This window comes from Gallus gallus, chromosome 3 (assembly GCF_016699485.2).
Source record: "Gallus gallus isolate bGalGal1 chromosome 3, bGalGal1.mat.broiler.GRCg7b, whole genome shotgun sequence".
In the NCBI taxonomy this organism is placed as follows: Eukaryota; Metazoa; Chordata; class Aves; order Galliformes; family Phasianidae; genus Gallus; species Gallus gallus.
The window spans coordinates 10015423-10038931 of record NC_052534.1 but is presented as its reverse complement, the minus strand read 5'-3'; the positions used below and the strand labels follow the sequence as shown (position 1 = coordinate 10038931).

The following is a 23509-nucleotide window of genomic DNA, read 5'->3' as shown; positions in this document are numbered from 1 at the left end:
GTGAGTCATGTTGCTGTGAAAAGCCTCGCAGCATGTTACATGATGCAAGCTACTTGGCAAATGCTGTAACTGTGTCACCGAAGTGGCTGAGACGCAGCGCCCAGTGAGGAGGCTTTGCCTTGTGAGCATGTGAACGTGCTGCAGCCCTTACTGGATCACGAGGGCAGCCTGGGAATGCCACTTACACTGCACGCTGCCACGAGAGCTGTGTTTGCAGGGGGCTTCTCGCGCTCCGCTTTGGGGTTTGGAATTTGCTGGTTGTGTGGCAGAGAGCATGTAATAAGATAAATAGCCGGGGAGATGCTTTAGACATGTTTTTCTAAGGACTTGGAAGATGAGCGTGATGATTAGGGAGAACATTTTTATAGAGCCTTTAGCCCAGCATCCTGTTGCACTGTTGCAACAAACGGCAGTTATGCAGGAAGCAGCTATTGGCTTTTTTAATGCCTCATTCCTTTTGCAGCTAGCGGTAGCTGTTTGCTTTCAAATGCCATTATTTGCACCCTTGGCAGCTGGAGCTGTGAGGTACAATGTAACGGAGATGGCTTTAAGAATTAGGCCTGACTCGGGTTTGGGCTTCAGACCACCCACTCTGAGCAGCGTTGTGCACCTCAGGAGTGGGTACGTGTATGGGTACACAGCCTGTACATGCTGTTCCTGTCAGGTGTTAAAGTCCAATGTAAAGCAAATACCATTTGCAAGTAGCCCAGGGATGTCTCTCTCTGTATGTGTGTGTGTGTCTCTCTAAACCTTTGCTGTGAAACAGAGCTCTCATATTTTCCATTCCTAATTCAAGAGCTGGAGGGATCACTAAAGCCAGGTATCAGATTACAAGAGAAAGAGTGAAGACATGTGGTTGCAGCTTCATCTGCTCACACAGTACACCCATGCAACCGTTTTCATCAGCCTCCGAGCCAACGTTAAAATGATGTAAGGGAAATAGTTCATCTTTTCTCCAAGTCTGTCCTTGGGAAGCACGGCATCTGCAAGGAAAGTTCCCACCAATAGAGGTGTGTGAGGGCTGGGAAAAGGAGGAAGGAAAAACCCTGTAATGTTTTAAAAAGCATCTCATCCATAAAGCAGGAAATCTTGTTCCTACTCATCTGAGCTACTGAAAAAAAGAAAAAAATAAAAGGCAAAGAAGCTTCAACAATAACAATTTTCAAACGAAATGCTTTGAATGGGTAATGTGTGAAGCTTAAAATGAAGATGTGACTCAGCCAGGAATTGTTACTGTTGCTGGTACTGTTTTAGCTTTCAAAACGAGTCGACTTCAGATATTTGGCATGTCCTCGGTTGTGAGAGAAGGCTGATTGGAGGTGCTGGCAGAATATCCTTTATGGAGTGGCAAATTCAAACTGGGATATCTTCTGCTGAAATTGAGAGTATTTCCTTCTTGAGGTTGGGCAGGAGCTTGAGAAAATGTGTAAAAGCAGACCCAAATGCTGTATGCTATTTCTGTATGCTGTATTCTCCCTTCTCGTTACTTCCACAGGTTTTCCCCAGACAAAGTCTATTATTTTCTGTGTTTACATGCTTTCGTTTTGATTCTTAAACTCGTGTGTATACATCTGGCTGCTTGTCCCACATCTGGTACGTACATCTGTTTGTTCCACCAAAACACAGAGCCTTCCCAAGGTGTTTCATCCTGTAGGCTTAGATCACTCCTCTTCTCCTTTCTTACGTATTCTGGTCATCTTATTCCTGCTTGCTGGTTTTCCTTCCCCTGGTCTCCATGAGTTACTTGTTCCTGAGTTGCACTTGTCCAAGCGGAAGATGTGCACCCAGCTCCTTTGCTGCTTCCCACCGTGCCTTTCCTCCTGCAGAGCGGATGGGAAATGCCGTATTTCCCCTTTCCCTCCTCCCGCCTCCTCCTTCCTCTCCTGTTCCTCTCCTGTACAGTTCTTTGAAATATACTTGATGGAGAGGACTTTCTCTGGTAGAGGAGGAGAGCAAACTCAAGCTATTTCCCTGTGTGTATGTTCTCCTGTCTGCCTGTTCCTGCGAGCAGACACTCAGGCTTTGAAGCTGGATATTCTTGGGAGTCAGCAGAGAGATTCATTTTGGAAAGGGTAACAGTGGACTGACATTCGATTTCTTTATTTGAGTGTGACTGTTCTCCATCTGCTGGATACCACATGTGACTTACAACTCCATCTCTCTGCTCTTCCGCAGTTTGTCTGCCCAGCCTTCAGTTCATGTTTTAGTGGCTATCTTCACCATGAAAAGAGGCAGAATTGTTCTTTCACATTCATTCACATTAGAAGGTTAGGTTAAAAGGAAAATGCTTAGAGCTGCAGAAGCTCCTACAGCCCCCAAAGGCCTCTGTACATCCAACTCGGGAGCTTTTCAGAAAGGCAAAAGGGGAAAATCGTGTTGTACACAACCTTTTTGCTTTCTGCTGCTTATGTGGCGGCTGTGAAAGTGTCCCTAAACCATAATAGTTATCGGCGCATGATTGCTATATTGGAATACTCTCTGAACTACTTGAACCCTAAACGTGAACCAAATATATAAAAGCATACTCAAAGGAGCAAGGGAAGCACAGATGAATCTGCATATTTTTGGTGTATCTGTTTTTGCTTGTCCTAGTGTAGCAGACAGTGATTTGTTCTGTGTGCCATTTGCGTGCTGCGTAACATGAACAAAGAGCACCCATGCAATATTAAAGACACAAACTAAATTAAAACTGCCGAGCTCTTCCCCTCTTCCTGCCACTTTTAGGACAGTTTTTGTTTGTTTGTTTTCCTGTGTGGGCTGTGTGTCTTGTATGCTTCTAGGGCTCAACGAAACACACAGCACTTCTGGATAACAGACAAAACAGAACTAGGTGCTTTGTTGTTACCCATATGCCCAGAACTAAGGATAAGAAGACATATCTGTTCCCTCTGTCCTCCACACCTTCAGCACAAGGGGTCGAAGTTTGGTGAAGCTGAGTGAAATCCTCAAAGGGAGTCCAAGTTTTTCTGTATCTGTGTAATTCTAGGTGTGATATGATGTAACACTGAGCAGAGGCACTGAACTTGTGTAACTTTGAAGCTGAGCAAAAAGAAGGAATGCCATGAGACGGCCTCTTGTTGGGAGCTTTTCACTGCAGTCCTACAGACAGGCTGGCTGTATTCCTGAAAGACAGGTCATATCCTGCCAGACATGAGAGACACCAAATGAGGCTGTGCAGCCAGAGCTCTACAGGACCGCAGACTAGATAGGTCCTTTGAGCCTTTGCCCATGAATACAGGAAGGACAAGCTATGAAAGGTCCTTTATGCAGGTGCCTACGTATAGGTGAGGAAAAGGCAAGCCTGAGGTTCCTGCCTCTTCTTCCATCTTGTCTTACAACTGCCTCCCACAGCTGTTAGTCCTTTGCTTGGAAGCATAAGACCCTTTACTCTAAGGGGCTGTGGATCAGGGATGGTAAGTGCATGTGCCATGGTAGCCTGTGAAGAGCCAGGTCAACAGTGAGAACAAGAGGAGGGCATGCAGGTGGTACTGGTGTGCCCTGCCATGCACCCTGGTGCTTATGGAAGGCTATTACGAGAGAGCTTTTATAGGCAGAGTTCAGATGGGCAAATACAGACATCAAACGTTGTCCAGCTAACAGAGCCACCAGTTAGCGTAAGGCAGGCATCAGAAGGCAATGGGCATGTTCAGCTTCTGCAGTTGAAAATGTAGTTGAAATGTGGTTCAGCTGCTGTGGCAGATGGGTGGTATGAGACTCATGTTCTGTCAGTGTGGAAGGCTCCTGTTGCAAGATAGAGAGGACATTTGGGTTGAAACACCCTAAAAAGTCTCAGCAGAGCTCATCTACCTGTGCTGTTAGTTACTGTCTGCCCTTTACTGCATTGAGAGCAGCAAAGCTGTGCATAAACTGCAGACTGGCTGATGTTGCTCGGATTAACCCTGTAGGTGCATGAGGTTTGCTTCCTAACAGCTAAAAGGGAAGAGCACCATTGAATATCCTCTGTACGGCCTCTTGATTTCTGCACCAGTATTGCCTGGCTTACAAGCTAAAGGCCTGATCCTAGCTACTTAGCAAATGTCAGCTGTCCTGCACACCTGTCAGCAGCCAAAGAATAACTGCAGCTTTTCCTAACCCAGAGCCTGGCTTCAGCAGCCCCAGCAGGGCAGGCTCTGCAGTCCAGCTTTTGTTCCCTTTGGTTCAGGCATATTAGGTGATGCGAAAGCAAAATATGGAGTTCTGGAGATGGATCAGCAGCGCTCAAGATGGTGTTAATGCAGGTAGGGCATGGCTTTGGGAGACCATGCAAAGATCCCTGGTGGTGTTGCAACCATCTGTTGGGACACAGGAAACAGCCACCTCGTACTTTCAACATGAGAGACGGATGGATGGGAGCTGTCAAGAGCAGAATTTAAGCCTCACAAACATAATGTGTGTTGTTCCGATGTTGGCAGAGTGGTTTTTACTTCCAGACCTTTACAGAGCTGCTGCGTTGGGGTCCTTATCATTTATTTTCCCACGCATATTGACAGATGGTCAGAAGAGCCTACTGAGCACAGTAACTGCTTGAGGGCAGCGCTTCTAAGGCAAGTTGTTGATTAGCTGATGTTTCACGTTTTCTGTAATTTAGCGCGTGCGCGTGTCAAGGATTTAAAACTTCTAGACAATAGTTTGCTTAGTTGTGGGGAATGAGGCCCCTAATGGATAGTCCTTTGTTTACATCCATTTGGATCTGTTTCTTTGCTAACTTAGAACCATGAAACAGATTGCAACGCTTGGTTCAACTCCACTCTCCTTACTCATCTCTCTTCCCGTTCCTTATGGTTGCTGAATCCTGCTGTTATCTCTTCTACACAGGTTTCCGCACTTCCTTCTCTCCTCTTGATTTCCCACTGTTTAAACCTCTTGCTCAAAGTGGATCATCTCTCGCTTCTGGTTTAGCAAACATCCCCATCCTTCACTCATTGGACTCAAACCTCAATCCTAATTATTTTTATTTGGATAGAATGGGGGGAGGGGAAGTCTGAAAAGTCCAAAACTAGTTTCCTGTGCCCACAGTCAGGTCTAGATCTCCCTCTTCCCTTTGCCTTTCTATCCCTACCTCCTCATTTCGAAGCTTTTCCTTGCAACAATTTGCAGTGTGCCAGTCCCCTGCCCTTCTGGGCCATAAGCACACACTGCTGGCTCAAGTTTAGCTTTCTTGTTCACCAGAACCCCCAGGTCCTTCTTGGCCAGGCTGCTCTCAATGAGTTCTCCTGACCTGTACACATATCTGGGATTGCCTCCATCCAGCTGCAAGCACTTTGCACTTGACCTTGTTGTCCCCACATCTCAAGTCTGTCCAGGTCCCTTTGGATGGCACCCTGTGTGGGTACATGCCACACAGCATAAACCAGCTGCAGCTCTGTAGGGGTTTTGTGTGCAGATTAAGTGGCAGAACAGCAGGTCTTCGAGGATCTGCAGAGACGTCCCTGTAGCTGAGGAGATCAATAGGGTGGGAGTGATAGAAGACCCTAAAGACGTCAAGAAATTACATGCAGATCAGCTGAGAGTCTCCTTTAACTAAAGGAGTGCTATGCCTCATGCAAATCAATCGCTTCTGATTTCCTTTTCTGTACAATCTGTGGAATCCCTCTGGATTTTGACTGGAGGGCAACGGTGTAAATTTGAGGTATTTGTATGTGTAGGACAGTGCTGGTCTCCTCTAGGGATGAAGGAGTTACTGTAAAATATGGCCAAATCTTCAAGTGACAAGAAAACCAAGGATGTGTCAGTCCATGCCAAAGAAAATCCTACAAGAGGGAGAGTCAGCTGTGAAAATTTACCCTGTTGCTACGGAGCTCATTTTGTTGCGTATATCGTGTGAAGGAGGAATAATTAAAGAAATACTCAACCTGGTGAATGAACAGATGATACATTTGCCCCAGTTACAGGACAGTTACACATGCATAAAACCTGAGACACCTGGCAGCAGTGACTGTTAATGGTCAGGTAGGGAAGCAGATTTTTTTGTTAAAGGGGTGAATGGTCTTGTTGGAAGGCAGTGGGGATGAGGAAATTCCTGTTTGTCCTATGCTGTTAAGAAAACCAGATTTGGGGAGCATTAGAAGCAGCAAAGGTTTCCATTTTCCACTGCGGGGTGTTTTCTCTTTACTTCCGCTGCAGGCTGATGGTGAGGAGTTGGTTTGAGGGTGGCTCTGTACCCTGTTGTAGTGGATTTTCACACTAAGATGATCAGAGGGCTGAAGCACCTCTCCTATGAAGAAAGGTTGAGGGAACTGGGCTTGCTTATCTTAGAGGAGAGAAGGCTCCGGAGAGACCTCATTGTGGCCTTCCAATACTGAAAGGAGCATATAAACAGGAGGGGCAACGGCTGTTTATGAGGGTGGATAGTGATAGGACAAGGGGGAATGGTCTTAAACTGAGACAGGGGAGGTTTAGGTTAGACATTAGGAGGAAGTTTTTCACACAGAGGGTGGTGACACACTGGAACAGGTTGCCCAAGGAGGTTGTGGATGCCCCATCCCTGGAGGCATTCAAGGCCAGGCTGGATGTGGTTCTGGGCAGCCTGATCTGGTGGCTGGCGACCCTGCACATAGCAGGGATATGAAACTAGATGATCACTGTGGTCCTTTTCAACCCAGGCTATTCTATGGTTCTATGAGGTTATGCATCTTGAATTTATGCTACTCCTTTCTTGGTAGCTTACACAGCTGATCTTTGGCCCTCTGTTGCAATTGGGTTTCCTTCTGCCTCATCCAAACTTCTCAATTCCTAACTTGCAGGCTTTTCCCATGTGAACTCCTCACCCTAAGACCTGGAAGCAGAGACACTACGCTGTTGTTTTGGCCTTACTTCCTTTTTGAAAACACGGAGCCAATAGATAGGATTTACTCCTGCCTTTGGTAACGATTCCCTTCTCTTCCTTCTATCACTAGATTGCACATTCCTCACAACCCCAAGTGAAGTAGCCCAGAAGTAGGTCACACACCACCACCTGCACCCACTCCCTGGACAACAGGCAGCGCTTGCGTCATCTGCCGGCGTGACATCCAGCAATGCGCTCGGTTAGTGGAACCGAACGTTCTGCTCACCCCTCGTGATACCTGCCATATGGGCACTGGGAGAGGATGGGGGAGAACTCTGGTAATAAAGACAAAAGGGGGAGGAAAAAATAAGCTAACTCCATCAGCACACGGGTTTTCTGCCGGTTGTTTTGGGTGATTTATAATGATGTGCGGAGCTGTGTCACCTTTATGCTGACTTGTTCCGATGCTGCCCAGAGGTCAGCCCGCTGGCCTGTAAAAGATGAGTTGTTGATCTCTGGTTCTTTTGCTCGTGGCTGTACTAGCAGGACTGCTCTGCTTGCTGTCAGGCCATTTGCAGAGCTCACCCAGGGGCTGAAGGGGCCCACCTGGGATGTTCACTCAGCCTCTCGGCACTGGTTATTTTATTTTAGAGATCCTTGCAATGCGACCCTACATAAGGCGTAAACAAATGTTTTTCATTTAATAGGTAGAAGAGCAGCAACGCCAGCAGCCAGACTTGTAGCCTTTGCTCAACGTAATTTCTCATCTACGTGGTTGCTTTGGGAAGCTTGCGGGAGAGGAGCACGCTTTCAGATTGTTAAAATGAGGTTAGCAAGGAGCATGGCGAAGCAGGGCTGGCTGCTGAAACAGATGCCCTGCAAAGGAGATGGGCGCATGGGATTTAACAGCTGAGACAGGTATCTGAGCATACGAATGTTTTCTTAGGACGCATACATTGTGTTTCTCCTTCCTGAGGAGCGCTAAGAACAAATTGTCATGGAAATGTGAAATACGTTCAATTTCTTTTGGGCTGAGTCAAGAAATGAGGGCCCTGTAGCCTGGAGAGACGTGTACGAGTTCTGCGTGGGGAAAATGCACTCTAATTAGGCTGGTTGACAGATCCTGTTTCTCTTGCTCCTTCTGTAGTTTGCAGCATTCAAGGTACGTCTAGGAAACGCCTCCTGCAGTGCCCTTACATTCAGCCCGGCACACTCGCGTGTAGCCCTGTCTGCCATATGTGGATGGATGGTTCTGAGCCCGTGCGCTGCACACACCAGCTTAATTAGTGCCCTCTGCGAGGGACTGCATCCCTCCTGGCCAGCCTGGGCGCTGAGTCCCTTCCTCTTGTTTGGCAAAGCTTGCAGTGTTACTGTTTTGAGCAGCACTTCTCTGAAAGCTGCTAAATAGACACGTTAAGCTCTATTTTGACAATACACCCTTTTCTTGAGAGAAATGAGAAGTTTCAATTTCAGTCAGTAGCCTGTTTTTTCATTAACCTGTTTTAGTCAGCAAGTCCTGGCTGTACCGTGCCGCATGCTCCAGCAGCCTCTCATGAGCCCAGTGAGAGACAGGGGAGCAAAACCCCTGTCCTGCAGAAAGCACAAAGGGAGAAGAGGCAGTCCTACCCCAAACGGGAGAGGAAACACACTCAAATGAACACTCCAGTAAATGCCAAATATTTAAAATTTACAGGGCACTTTAAGCTCTGAGCAGAGTGTGAGGGGGAAGAAAGAAAAGGGGGGGTGGAGGGGATGGAGTGAAATTAATAAACCTTTTACAACTTTTGACTTAATCTTTTCTTCGGCATTCGTATAACTCAGTTATCTGCTAGTTAATAGCAGTATTTTTGATACCTCTTCAGAGCCAATGCACTGCAGACCTTCAGCCCTGTTGGGTATTTGTGCTACAGCATATTTAACAGCCATGACAACAATTCAACAATTGTATAGCAGCCTCCCCTCCCTGTCTGAGTGTTGCAGGCACCAGAGTGTCTCCATTGGAAAACCCCTAAACACACAGTTTCAGCCAAAACTGGTTTAATGATAGTCTACTGTGAGCTTGACAGGCTCTTATAAAAAAAAGAGAAAAAAAAAGTGCCTTTTTTTCCCCTCTCCCCTCCCCCCAGTTTTTTCTTAACTTATTTGCTCCTTTTGAAAAAGCTGCCACTGTAAAATACGAGGCGAATTAAAAAAAATAAATTGCTTTAAATTGCTTAACAGGCTTGATGAGACAAAGACTGGTGTGTCGGAGTGGCTGCAGGGAGCTCTGCGGCTGCTTTTGTATGATTTCAGAGGTGAATTTAGATGGCTGGAAGATAGATGGGTGCCAGATGCAGTTTGACACAGATTCCGGCAGCTGCTCCCGCGCGAGGTTTCATTAGCGGTGAGTTAGCCAGCAGCAGGGCTCCGGCGAGGCCCCGAACGCCGAAACGCCAGCAAGAGCAGTGAAACAATGCAATATTCGCTAAGTGATTTTAATCTGGGAGATTAAATGACACCCAGTCGGCTTCCCGACTTAAAAAGCCAACGTGGTATAAAGCTGTTAATGGCGCTCGCTCTATCGAGGCTCTGGACACATACGTTTATGCCGCGAGTGCTTCCCCCTCCCCACACCCCCCAAGGCCAAAATGGGAAGGGAAGGGTAGGTTTTGTGTTGCAGTCGTGTTTTTCCATCGTAGTCGTATAATGTGTTTTTAACTGCGACAGGAAATATTGCCCTCGCTTGGACAAATGCTTACATTGGATTGAAGCGCTCGCACGCTCCTGCGATGCACAGGCGTAACTGTTGGAGAGATTTAGGGCCGTGGTCCCTAAAGCAAACGCTTTCCTTTTTAATAGAAGGGCTTGCCCCAAAATCAGGAAGCCATTGGTATGTACCGACTTGAGGAATTTGGTTTGATTTCTGAATAAATCAGCATATTAGGGTGGATAACTCAATAGAAACGGTGGTGGAACTGCTCCTCTCCAGGCAGCTGGAGATTTATGCAGGAGGAGGAAGAGAAAATGGTATCAAACCGATCTCCAGCATAAGCCAGGCTGACTGTGGTTAAAGGGTCTCTGGGGGCCCGATGGGCTGCCTCTGGAGGTCCTCCCTGTGTCAGGTCTGGTGTTACACCCAAAACCAGCCTTGGGTGTTTCTGATAGCTCTAACCAGTGTACTCCTGACCAGAGGAGGCCTTCCCTCCGTTAGCTGGGAGAAAGTACATAAAAGAACAAGCAAACAAAAAATTCTCCTCTTTCCTTCCATATGTGTCATCTAAACATTGCCATTCCATATTTAACTGCTGGTATCAAGCTGCTGCAATCACTTTGAGTCGTTTCCTATCCTCAAGTAAGCAGACAAAACAGCTCTTTTCCAATTAATATGCAAGCTGAATACAGACAGGTTGCCTTTCAGTCTCGACCACAGTTTGCTTGTGAATGTAACAATTCTGTGTCTAGATGCCTTCAGTAAGCACCCCATGCATGGCTTCAATTAAGCTTTCTATATTGAGAAAGTATGCCTTAATTTAGCAGGTTAAAGATATCTCTGTTACATCAGTTTGTTCACAGTGTGTTGTGACCTAATCAACTAGAGATGTGAGCCATTTCATGAGGAGTAATTACTCAACAACAAAAAATGTCTCTTTCCTAATAGCTGGGAGTGAGTTGGCTAATTGGAATCCATTTTGGTAGTGGCAGGTCAGCAATCAGGAGGTGACTTTCTGGCTGGCTTCTAGGTGGGAGGGAGAAGCTGAAATGCAGAGCCACGGCTTCCTGGGGCCGCTGCAAGAGCATCTCTGCCACTCAGGAGCCCTGCAGTGACCCATGTGTGCCCCAGTGATGCAGTGACATGGTTTGGCCAAACCCCATTCCTGGATGCATTTGGGGGAAGGAATTTGCGAGTGGGTTGGAAATGCCAGACCTGCTCTCGAGCATTGTGAAATAGCTCTGGTTTTTTTTATTGTGACTGGAGGCGGGGGGGTTTCAGTCATGACTTTATCATGTGACGGGTCTTCTGCACTGCCTGGTTAGGCCATGGTGAGGAGATAGTGTGAAGTTTAGAGACGCTGCTTATTATGTCTCTACTAGGAATAGCTTATGACAGTGATGGAACAGTTTTTGCTTTCAGCACTCCATCGCTTAGGAGCATGGACTGCTAATCCTGCTACGGAGGTGCCATGCTGAGGCAGCTTTTAGATGACCCCACTGGTTGCTGTCCTGTTTTTCTACTTTCCCAGCAGATGTATAATTTGAGGTGCACTCTGATTTTATTCCCTCCCCCTCGCCTTGCTTTGGCTTCAAATTTTTCTGGGAGGGAGGTGGAGAGGAAAATCCTCATGAATTAACATTATTTCCCTGGTGGGCTTTGCTGCCATTTTATCTAATTACGCCTGCTGTTTTCCAGATCACATTGTAAGCATTTGCATGAAGGGGCTTTCACTTACCTCCTCAAGTAAATTAAATAACAGCCCTTAGGCTGGGCTGACAGCATAATGCATTTTCATGTGGGAGATCAACAGCTCCCATACCTTGAGATGGGAAATACTGAAATACGAGGGCAACTCTGTGCTTTGTCTTGGGTTAGGGCAACCAGAACGTGTGTGAACTACTTTGCAAATGCCCGTGCCTGACCTTCATGCTGTGTCATCTCTGCTGGGAAGAGGAGGACGCATGGGAGTCCGTAGTGAGGGCTATGGGGAGGAGATTGTCGTTCTTGGCTCACTGGGATTCAAAGGCTACGTGTAAGATGTGCAGGAAAGCTGGGGAAAGCCAGCCTGTTGTCAGCACATGTAAATGCACAGTCCTATTGGAGAGCACGAAGGGATCTGACAACGAGGAAAGACTGAAAGCCATAGACGTAAAGCAAATGAGAGGTGCAGGCCCTGCCCTGAGGACAGTGTGACTCGTGGATGGAGGAGGCTGGACGTGTCTTGAGTGCTCTGAAAATCAAAACACTTGGATTTGACTTTCATTTCCCCAATAAGCTTCTACTAGCCATCCGGTAGTTTCCCTGTGCTGCGTTTCTTCAATTTGCAAAATGAGGCAGTGCTGTCTGCTGAGATGACAGTCCATTGTTTGCTTTGCCTGACCGTTATTCCAGCCCCAGGAGCTGCCCTCCTCATTCAGAGCACCCAGAGCCTTAGCAGCAGCCCGAGGGTTGACCCAGTTCCTCCTCAGCATGGCCCAGCAAGCAGTCGGTGAGCAAGGAGGAGACGAAGCCGCCTCCTAGGGCAGGCAGGGAATTTCCTCTGTGCTCTGGCTTGCTCATCCTGGTCACGACTGAGGGGGTCAGCAATCCAAGTGCTGCTGGGGAGCCTCTCAGGCATTTCATGGTGACAAAGAGGGGGTGGACATTTCCTTGTAGCTCGCTGTGGAGCTCTGTGGTGACAGCAGCCCTATCAGTAGTTGTATTTCTGATGTTGAAGAGCCTTCTAGCTTTTGCTGCTAATTCTTCCTTCTTGGTGTCATTGCCTAGGGATTAAGGAAGTCATGCAGATCACCGAGATCTGCTAGAAGGAGTCTGCAGTGACTCACTTCTGACTGGGGACTTCTGCTGGAGGAGGAGCACTGTTGACTTGTTTTTCTTTTGAGTTTTCTTTTCCACCAGAACTTAGTTCCATGTTGGAGATGAGTGAGAACTGAAGTTAACGTGGTGGGGTAAGAACACTTTTTAACCTGCATGTTAAAGCGCTGAAACCAGAGAATTATTCTTTTCAGATAACTACTGCATCTCAGTGTCTGAGATTCAATTTGAATGCCGGGGAGATTTATCAAATAAAAAGCCCACGTTTCACTTTGTTCAGGCTTGGCCTCATGCCTCAAATACACGCAGCTTAGCTCAGGAGCAGCTCGTGGTTTGTATCCCAGAACCAGACGGTGTAATTCCTGAAGGATGGAGGTGGGACACGTTGCATCTTCCCCGACGTGTCAGTGTGCTCAGATGGCTGCAGCAGGAGACACAGGAGAGTGAGTGGTCACCACAAGGTGGCTGTGGGGCAGGCTGAGGAGGCACTAGCCTCACAAGCCAGTAATTATGGCTTAACGTGTCAGTCGTCCTTTTAGCATGAATGTGCATGATATTCCTGATGTGAGACATCGCTGCTTTTAACAGGTTAGGTGAGATGATTCAGGACTGATACAGCTTCTGCAGTGATTGGGTAGCATACGTCCTATTATTATTCACTCCTTGTGGATGTTAGGCAGCTTTCTAACAATTCATGGCATCTCTGAAGCTCCCATCCCCTTCTCTTTCTTCTTCTTTTTTTAATTTTTTTTGAAATTTTTATTGTTATTATTATTATTATTCAAACTCCTGCTGTACACATCCCCCAAGGAGGTGGGAGGGTGGGTTGGTGGGTGATGACTTGGCTTTGTTGGAACTTCACTTAATGCAGGGTGGGGGCAGAGAAAATGAAGCTAAATTACGCAGATCCTGAAGGCACAGCAAGTGTGCTACATCACTTGTGAGCATGACTAGAACTGAAAATGAATCACAGCCTTGTTAGACACTGTATGTGTCAGTGCATGTGGGCAGAAATATCATTCAGCGAGAGGGAGAAAAAGACAGAGGGAGAGACTGAATCTTTTAAAGTGTGCTGGTCCCACTGAAGTAGTCGTAGTATTTCATCTAATGGGAGAGATCAGGGAAATGGTGGGACAGCTTCTGTAGGATGCGTTGCCACGTCGATTTCTCTTCCTTTCTGAACATTCTGGAGTCTGGACCTCTCAGCAGTGGCATCTGAAGGTTTCTCTAAACCAGAAAATGCTACAACTGCAAGTTCAGATTTGTACCTGCTTTCGAGTTTATACTACAACCACCGAGATTTATTTTGGGGTGAGATTTGAATGTAGAGTTGCTTCAGCCTGAAAGTGCATTTTGCATTAGGAAGCAAATTTGATATGCTCTTCCTGTAGACTTTTTATGGTGCACACAAACACACTGGCACACCCATGTGCACATCGAGCTGTTTTTCCATATTCCAGTTTAAAAAAAAAAGGAACATCTCCATTCTGGATCTGTAATCTCAACTCTTGCAGCTGTGTGACTTGAAAAGGGCTCATCTCTGAAGTGGAAATTGGTTTTGCAGTCAGGCCATATAGGAAAAGAGCTATGGCAGGTGATTTGATGGAAAGCTACTGGGATCAGCTGACCTCTAAAATCTGCTCTATGTGTTTTTACTCCAGCAGACGCTTAACACAAATGATAGCAATGTTCCTCAAGATGCATTCATGCCTTCTGCAGGGACCTATCAGTGCCAGCTAGCAAACAATCATCATCTTAAAATTCCCTACCTGGGCACCCAAACACTTTTTTAAAGCCAGACGGAGTAAATCAGTGTATTCCTTCACAGATTTTGGCTTTGCATTTCTGTATGTTGTGCCTAGTCCTGCAGTCCTTCCTTTCCCTCTTACTTCTCCTGTACAGCAAATGAATGCGTTCATGGACTGTGGATCAGATTGCCAGGTGCTTCTGTCCTCTGATCTGATCCTGCCAGTTCTGTATGCAGACACTTTCATTTCTTCTGGCTTTGAGGTGCTGAGCACTCATACAGGTGGGAGAACCTGGCTCAAGTCTGCAGCGTGCATTATGCATGTTTTGGAGTTGCTCTCCTCCACAAAGGGAGCAATCTTACCTTCCTAGGAAACACTGCAGTTCAATTCTCTCTGACGATGGAAAGGGGAATTTATCCCCTTTCCTGAAGCCTGAGATCATCTTTGCTCAGCGTGAGCTGGAAGCTATGGGAAGATGGGGATGCGTTCCCCAAGCAACACCTAATGGAAGAGTTTGGTTGCTGACAGCACCAGACCACTAATGAAAACTTTAAGGAATTAAAAAAATAACAACGAAACACCAAACAAACACACAGAAACCAACAGATTTTTAAAGATTTCCCTCACTACCCTGTTATGAGAGTCTAAAGCTATTTGTGTAGGTACTGTGGGCACTGCAGACTAGACAGGCTTCTGTGAAAGCAAAGATGCTACTTCACAGCCTGAAGTTTAACAAACTTGTGTTGGTTTATTATTATTATTATTTTCCTCTTTGCCTGTTTATGTGCCCTTAGTTTCTCATCCACCCAGTGCTAGTATGGCTAGATTTCTTGTTGTCTGGAGGTTTGTTCTCTTCCAGGCTGGTCCATGCTGCTTAGTCCCCAGCCTACTTTCCATTATCTCCTCCAGGCTTTTTCTCCTAGTCACCCTTCTGCCTGAATCCCCACTGGATAGGAATTCTTTCAGTGGGAAAGCTGTTGTCCTGTCTGTCTGACGTGTGCACTGAAGGCCAAGCAACCCATCAGCCCAGGTGAGTTCATGTGAGCTGCAGAAACTCCAGAAATCCTGAGGTGATGGTTGAAAGTGCTTTCTCTGCAAAGCGCAGCCTGTGCTGCCTGCTGCCCGTGGCACTTGTTTTGTGGCACATTTGGATCCTAGTGCCAGGCTCTTCTGCTGGATTTAGGAAGATTGTGTGCAGAAGAAGGCAGGTGGTCTTTGCCAGTAATGTTTGCAGGCACTGGCCCATGACATCTTGTATGGTTAAAAGCTGATGCTTGTAGACACTAGCAAGAGTTTAAAAAAAGCAGCTAGAGATGTGTGGCTTCTCCTTTATCCCCCTCCCCACAGACCAGGTGCTCTGTACTTTCTGAACACAGTGGTTTCTGAACGTTAAGAAGCATGTAAACTGTCTCCAGCTGAGGACACAGCGCTGCACCTCCCTCTGCACCAACACAGAAAATGAGAAGAGAAAGAAAGAAAGAAAGAAAGAAAGAAAGAAAGAAAGAAAGAAAGAAAGAAAGAGAGAGAGAGAGAGAGAGAGAGAGAGAGAGAGAGAGAGAGAGAAAGAAAGAAAGAAAGAAAGAAAGAAAGAAAGAAAGAAAGAAAGAAAGAAAGAAAGAAAGAAAGAAAGAAAGAGAGAAAGAAAGAAAAAACACCATCAGTAACTCTTGAAAATCCTGATCATCATGTGGCATTCCTAGAATGGCCTTACTAATGGAACAGAATGGGAGTAGCCTGTGATTTTCTGACTCCAAGATGCAACTGCTCTGGGAGAAAGACGAGGAAGGGATCCATATTTGCAACAAGAAAAAGGTTTTAATTACTTAGAGCAAAAACATGTTCTGAAGAGTAAAGATTTTAGACTTAATGTGCATGGAACAAAAGGCCGTTGTGTGCTATGTACAAGAGTTGCTGAGAGTTTGTATTCTGCCCTTCTTTTTTTTTTTTTCTGTGGGAGTTATTTCCTGTTGTTGACTAGAGTTCTTTATTTAGAACCACCTAGCTACTGAATGATGGCTAGCTCGCAAAGAGAAGTATGATTAAAACTTTCTAAGGCACATTTCAACATCTTCTCACTTGCATTAATTTGTGGTGGACCTTTGCTAGATATGAGTTCAAAACAACAAATGCATTTTCCACTCATTATCAGCCACGGCAGCTAACAAAAACATGCTGGGGGGCTGAAGGCTTTCCCATGAACATCTCATGGAAGATGGTGTTTCAGTAACAAATGTGGCTTGTTGTGGTTTGAAAACCAAAACAAAGCCACCGAACTCCTGGTCTCCTTCCTCCCTGCTAAGAGTAACGCAGCAGCATTTTGAAGGGGCCACTCCTGATGGATCCCGCTGTTAGGGCAGGAGTGCAGCAAGCACTTGCACGTTCCCAGCTACTCTGATGAGAAAGGGTTTCCTTTGCTGAGTGCTGCTAGAAAGAAGAGGTTTTTGGCTGCTGACCTGCATGGGAACACCATTTGTGTACATTTGTCGAGTCGAATTATCAGCATTTGACATATGTTTCACTTCTTCCTTTGCTCCCATGCCATGGGCTGAAGGTTCAGCTAAGGAAAGTGAGCAGAAGGACAGGTTGAAAAAGAAGTTTTAACCTAAAGGTTAACAATACTGGGTTATAAATGTGAGTACGCAAGCAAAGTGGCTGAGGTTACTGGCTTTTTGTTTAGCAGGAATCATGCTAGGAATGTCCCCTGGGTGTGGATGGTTAGCAAATGCCCTGGGGCATGAGATAGCAGATGGATAGTCACCCCTGCTGGGCCAGGCTGGGGATCTCTTCCTGGGGTTTTGACTTCTGCTTGGCTCTTGCAAGGAGGGTGGTGCCTTCCAGGGAAACAAGGGGCTGCTCCTGCTTCTGCACACAGGTTATGGGACAGGAGCGATGGCTACTTGCATCCTAACAGCAGTTCACATCTTTCCTCCTGCAAATAAAACTGATGGAAGCTGGTTAGAAAAGCCGGGGCTCTGCAGGAAAGGGAACCTCGCTGAAGGAGAGGACTTTGGGAGCATTCTGCCCATCCCCTTGTGCTGGCTGGGAGAAGAAGTGGCTGTCTCAGCTGTTGTGGACTTCAGCGAGCAGTGTGGCCCGTGCAGCACCAGCTTTCCCAGCTCTCTGCCATTCTGCCTACAGCATAGCTTCTTTCTTCTTTCAAATGCTGTCAGATGCTGTGGGAGGAGAGAGATGGGGTTAACCAGGCAGGAGAGCTGCCTCACCCCTCTCCCAGAGACAGTTTTGAGGATGTTGGTTCTCTGAAGTCACTTTGGGAAGAGGGAGAGAGCAAGTGGGAGGTGTGAGAGGATGAACAAGGTAGTGATAAATGGTGGATCTTTGGCTTTCTTCTTTGTCCTGGTGACATACCAGGAGAACTGGGTGGGGTTTGCAAGGCTTTAATCTATTTTTGCTTGCGAATACAGAGTAGGTGTAAACCTCACTTAGCCTTTGGCTAATGGTCACTATATGAAGAGCTTCCTTCAAAGTGAGGACGTAAAAAAAAGTTTGGAGAGAACATAAATGTAGCTGCACTGTTCTCTTTTTCTTTAATAAGCTAACATCCCTTCCTGCCCATTACAGGGACAGTTTTAGGCAAGGCTGAGAAGTTCAGGCTTCACCCACAGTCTGTTTACATGCACATACAACGTGGGCTTTTGCTGACTCTTAAGTCGTGCTGGTAAGGGAACTGAGGGAATGCAGAGAGAGCAGGTGAATCATTTCCACAGCCATCGTCAGTACAAGCATCCAATGTGCCCATTCCCTCTTCTTACAAATCTGTTTTTTTTTTGCACGTGATTAATGGATTCATGCATTCTGTGAAGGGTTAAAACAGAAAGATTTGTGCATTCATTGCACTGACTCAATGAGTTCAGTTCTAGATGGTCTTCATTTATTCGTAGTGGAACAGAACGGCAGTGGGAGTTTATGCTACATTTGATGTTCTTGTGATAGTTGTTGGTTGGTTGGTTGTTTATTTTTTTTTGCTGGCTCCTTGTTCTTCTCATCTAAATTTGGCTCTGCGGATTCAACTGTTTTATTGGGGTCTGGGGTTTTTCTAGAAGAAGTTGTGTAGGTCACTCACTGCCTAAAATTAGACCCCTAGAAGGCTGTCTGTCTGAAAGGAGTTCAGATTACAATCGTCTGTGAAGAATTTTGCACCAGGGATAGTTGGAGGAAGGATTTCTTGTTGCAAATTTGGATCACCCTGAAAATCCCTGTGTCTCACTTGGTAAACATTGCTGAATCTAGTGGTTCTATAAAGCCAATTGGAAACAACGTGCCCAAGCCTTCCAAGTGGTGTAGGAGCTTAATGTGCTGTACCGGTCCTGCCAGCAGAAGCTGCTAGAGAATAGATGCATTTGATTGGAAGTCAGTGTACTAACTTGTGTTTTCATTTAGGTGAGGGCTGAAATGTATTTTTCTTTTTCTTTTTTTCCCTTGGGAATGCATCTGAGCACGAGCATATTATTCTCCAGTGACGTGGTTTTAAGTGCTATGTAAGGTTTGCAGCACTACATCATCCTACATCAACACCGTAGCTACAGCACTATTTAGATTGTGCCATCGCAGCCTCAGACACCCCAATACTGCTGCACTGTTCTTCAGTGCCACACATCTGAGCAGGAACCTCCACGTCTGTAAGCCTCCCATCACCTGCTGGTGGCCCCGTTTGGTCTATCGATCCTTCGGCATTTCAACAAGCTTGTGCAGTGCTAGATGTATTCCAGCGTGCCTATGCAGACAGACTTCTTCCAGGTTTCAGGTGTTTTTAAGAAGACAGCAGGGTATGTCTGCACTCCAGAAATGCACAGCTCCATGCAGAGCTCTGCTTCTGAAAAGGAGCTGCCGTGTGCTAAGCCAGGTTGGAGGAGCTGCTGTCCTGTGGGGAACGGGGAGCAGAGCGTCCATCAGCGTAACAGACGTGGTGGCACCCTTTGTGCTAATGAGGCACACGTATGGCTCTCGTGTTTGACAGCCCTGTATTGTGCAGGTTTCCAGGATCAGGTTGGGATTGTGCAGGAGACTAGTGGGTGGCCTAAGGCTTCTGGCTTGATTTCAGTGACATCTGTTTACATCAGTGGTTAATTAGGCCCGAAGACCGGCCATCTCTCTGCATTTTTCCCCCCTGCTTCCGTGCTGTTGTTGTTTTCCTTTATTTGAAGTATTCCCTCTTGGTTGTAAAACAGAGCCTTCAGTTCTATCCGTGGATTTTTTCTGTCTTAATGTACTGGCCCCCAGTATTAGATGAGTATCAGAGTATCGACCTAGCCTCTCTTCAAAGAAGTAACTAAGTGTTCCAGAAGAGAATGGCTTGTGCCTTGGAGAGAGGCTGCAGAGCGAGCACTGAAAGGAGAAATAAAAATGCAGCATTTCGCAGCCCCAGATTGTTTAAAACTCAACACAATGTGAAGCACAGACCGCTGCATCTCCAGGAGCGTGAGCGCAAAGCAGGGACTGACTGAGGATCCCGTGTGCTGTACAGCTTTGGTGTGAACAGCGCGGCCTGGCTCCACAGTGAAGCACGTCTTGCCAGAGACGCAGCCCGAACGGAATATGGGAAAGAACAAGGATGTCTGTGAGAGGGCAGAAAGATGTGTGAGTACCCGGTGATGGTAGGCAGGCACTGCACACTTTGTCAGGGGATGGAGCTTTTCAGCTGGAGAGATGATGATGCACACCAGCAGTCTCCGGAGCACTGGGAGTGCTCAGGGAATTACAGAGGGAGGGAGTCATCTCAGTGCACGAGGAATGCAGCAAAACCTCCTCTGACTAAGCCAGCTAATGCACGTTGCTTTTTTTTTTTTCCTTTCCTGATAATCCAGTTCCATAATATTTCCTTAATAATTTAATACATGAAGAGTAGCAGCCCTTCTGCAAAGCGTTCAAATCGTGAAGTCTCACTTTCAGACTAACCCTTGCCCCTCTTGTCCTTGAAATGCTCTGGGGATTTGTACCAGGTATAACTACTTCAGTTAAGGTGTTGTTTGTTGCTTTTCTTTAATTTCTGACTGAACTCACCTTGTGGCACAGCCCTTGGTCCTGCCAAGCCCCAGCTGTACATTACAGACTCTATGGGCCTAATCCTGCACCACTTGCAGCCGCAAGCAGTTTTTGGGAACAGGCACTGGCATTGAAATCTGCAGCAAGTCTTAGAATAAGCACACGGGGGAGGTTAGTTGTGCTCAGAACATTGATTCATGAGCTCCATGGTTTTTGCATCTCCGTTCATTTTACCTAAGTAAGACCAACTGCCCAATTGGACATGTAATATATGATACTGCATTAGAACTAAGGCTGCATTTGGTCACACTCATTAATTAAACTGATTTCTCCTGTAGTTGATGTTGTGTGGTTGTTTTTTTTTCCTAGAGAACTAACAGAGAATGATAATTAAGCATATTATGCATTCTAGGGATTGGTGTTTCTCCTCCTGCCACGGGAACATTAGAGGAGAAAAACAGGAAACTAAAGCTGAAAATCTTAAGAAGAAATAAAAAAGAAAAAGCTAAAATTGGAGTGAGAAGGGGGAGCATTCCTTCCTTCTGTTTCAACTGATTCCTCTGTGCCTCGGGACGTGCGTGGCAGCCTTGTTACAGTGGATGAGTTGCACCAGCAGGAAAAAAAACAGAAGCCAACTGAAATCTAAAGCAAAGCCACACAGCTTTCCACAGGTGCAGCTCAGCTCCCTGGTGATGCGTGACTGCAGTAATGCAGCACTCTAATTTATTTTCTTTATTTTCTGAGAGGATTGCTTTTATTTGCAGCTGGCCCTTGCTTAAGAAAACCATTAGTGCTTCAGTCTCGTGCTGCTGCTGAGCATCTCTCCCTGCTGCTCCAGTGCTCTTGCTGCTGTTATTGCCTGGCCATGGCTCCCTCTAGAAGGCCACGATTGACCCTGAGCTGGCCTCAGGGGGATGTCTTGAGGCTTTGTGATGGTTAATGATGTTTAATTCACGCCTTCACTGTGGGCTTAGAATCGTAGAATCATGCAATGGCCTGGGTTGAAAAGGACCGCAAAGATCATTGAGTTTCAACCCCCCTGCTATGTGCAGGGTCGCCAACCAGCAGACCAGGCTGCCCAGAGCCACATCCAGCCTGGCCTCGCATGCCTCCGGGGATAGAGCATCCACAACCTACGTGGGCAACCTGTTCCAGTGCGTCACCACCCTCTGAGTGGTTCCTCCCCGTGGGACCTGTATTGCACAGTGGACGGCACTGCACCAGCGGGACAAGCACCCTTGGCTGTAGGCAAGCCCCTAGGTTAGCTTTTCCCAAGTTATTGGTGCTGGTAGGGTCTTACTTTGCAAGAAGTTGTCTGCTGGGGGGCAGTGTTAGGTGCTTCTCTGTCACCCCCCGTGTGCACTAATACCAAAGCATCCAGGGAGGGAGTTAAGATGCTTTGTTCGTACAATTACCTGGTGAAACCCTCATAGCATTAATAAGTGCTGCAATTAGAAAGGCCAGGGATGCAATTAGAAACTGAGGAAACAGTTCACTGTGTCTTTCTTTTTTCTTTCCTTTTTTTTTTTTTTTTTTTAAAGCTTGAGGGATGCTGACGTTGCAGTGTACCAAAGATTGCCCGTTTCCTAATTAGCACTCATGTTGATAGCCAGAGATTACCTGGCCATCTGTAATATTTCTAATGAATTGCCCTAGGAAGTCTGGTGTCTGTTATCCCCTCCCAATCTTTGATTTGTCTGTTAATTGATTTATGCTTAATACAGGATGGCTTTTGAATGATCTAAAGGAGACCCAGCCTCGTCCGGGCAGACTTTGGCTATCATTTCTCAGACAGCTCTGTGTTTGGGTTGTGCCTGTGGCCCATGTCAGGTCAGAACCCAACAGAGAAACACAGTGTGGTTCCTTCTCTTGTAGTTTGTACCCTCTTGTGCGAGCAGCTCAATGGCCTGCTCCTTGCAGGCACGGACGCTTTTCCCCCAGCTCCTGTGGTTTCTGGGAGCCTCTGCCAACTCACTTCCCTGCCCAGTGTTTCATGGCTCAGGCACAGGCTGTTTCCACGCTCACTGACATGTTTGGGCGAATTGCTGGGCCTTGCAGACACCTCCTGGCCAGATTGCTGCAGAGCTGAGCTTCCCAGCCAGAAATGACTCCTGAAACCCCACTGCAGGCCATGGGAGTTGCAATCAGCAATAGGATTGTTTGCTGTGTGTTGTTTTACCTCATCGTGGAGGAGGATGCAGCAAAGCGTAGGCAGGAACTCCGCTCGGATCGATGTGTGTTGTGACCCATGCTCATCTGAGAGTGCTTCTGAGCGTAGATGCAGGTTGTGCTCGTTGTGTTCGGAGGAATGATCTGAGTTACAGTGTGACTATAAACTCCTGCCAAGAAAGGCCCAGGGGAGTTACAGTAGGAAACAGAAGGGGCGGTGAGTTTTCTCTTAGACTAGCGTAAAATTGGAGCAACCTAGCAAAGTCACAAGTGCTCACAGCTCACACTTTGGTAAAGGCTTGGGCCTTTTGCTGCCAAGTATTACACGGCAAGGCTGAGGCCTTGCATGTCAGAGTGGAGCCCAGCTGCTTATTTAGCGAATGTTTGTGGTTATGCCTATAGTCCTGGTGATAGCATGCACACACCCAGGCACGGCGGCCGTAAGCCTGCTGTGGACTTTGAGCTCCAGAAGGCAGGCACTGCTGGGCTGGATGCGTCCCCAGCACGGTTACATGCAGCCAGATCCCCCTGTGGTACACGTCCAGAGCAACCTCCGAAGCAAATGGGGGAAGATCTATACAGCCCATATCAGAACTCACTGCCTCTGCTGGCTGCACGCAAGGGAGCGGGGAAACACGTAGCGCTGTAATGAGTGAGCAAAGGGGTCAGGATTTACAGGACTGTAACTACAGAAGGCTTAATTCTGCTCTTAAATATGCCAGGGAGAGCTCAGAGCCATCTCTGCAGTTGTCTCCCCCCACTCAGCAGCGTGAAGGGCGCAGGATGTGACCCTGACATTTGGCTTCAAAAAAACCCCAAACTGACGAACATGTCAGACTGTTCTGGCTGGCTTTTGAAAAGGCTGCAGCTTGCTGGGCAGGTACCACTGGAGGAGTCCTAAAAAAAAATGAGGCTTTTCCTTTCATTTAGTGACTTTTGGTAACGCTGCCTATAGTTTTGGAAGTCTTGCTTGTTGAATTTCTGCACCTCTCTGCTGGGAGGTATCCAGCCAGGGGAAATCCTGCTTTTAATGCCTGCTGATCGAGTCGCTTACCAGGGGCACAACTCCGAGGAGAGGTGAGATGGGGCCACGCTCATGGCGTCAGTGGTAGGAAATAGCAGCCTCGGTGCTTTAAACCCCGGCTGTATGGGGTCCCTTCAGTTGTCATTTTAAGGGTATATATGTGCGTATACTCTTAAACCTGTATAATACAGGTTAAAGTGATCTTTTCTTGTGCAAGCGCCGTTCTTTTCAGTCTTCTGCTTGGATATGGAACTCTGTCTCAAGCTTGGCCTTCGGCTCGATTGATCCCAAATCGC

At 46.8% G+C, this 23509-nt stretch overlaps 1 protein-coding gene across 3 annotated transcripts in view; it reads left to right on the top strand.

The window, feature by feature from the left end:
- Positions 1–23509, top strand: part of SERTAD2 (SERTA domain containing 2) — a 74631-nt gene that overhangs the window by 32155 nt on the left and 18967 nt on the right. Inside the window, exon 2 of one of the 3 annotated variants that reach the window (XM_046938697.1) lies at positions 15368–23266. The exons of 1 other annotated variant lie outside the window; for it this stretch is intronic. In XM_046938697.1, the coding sequence (XP_046794653.1) occupies positions 23220–23266 (47 nt within the window). In that variant the 5' untranslated portion in view covers positions 15368–23219. Of the gene's footprint in view, positions 1–8503; positions 23267–23509 lie in introns of those variants that run through there. One more of the 3 variants, XM_040697008.2, reaches the window with a different exon arrangement.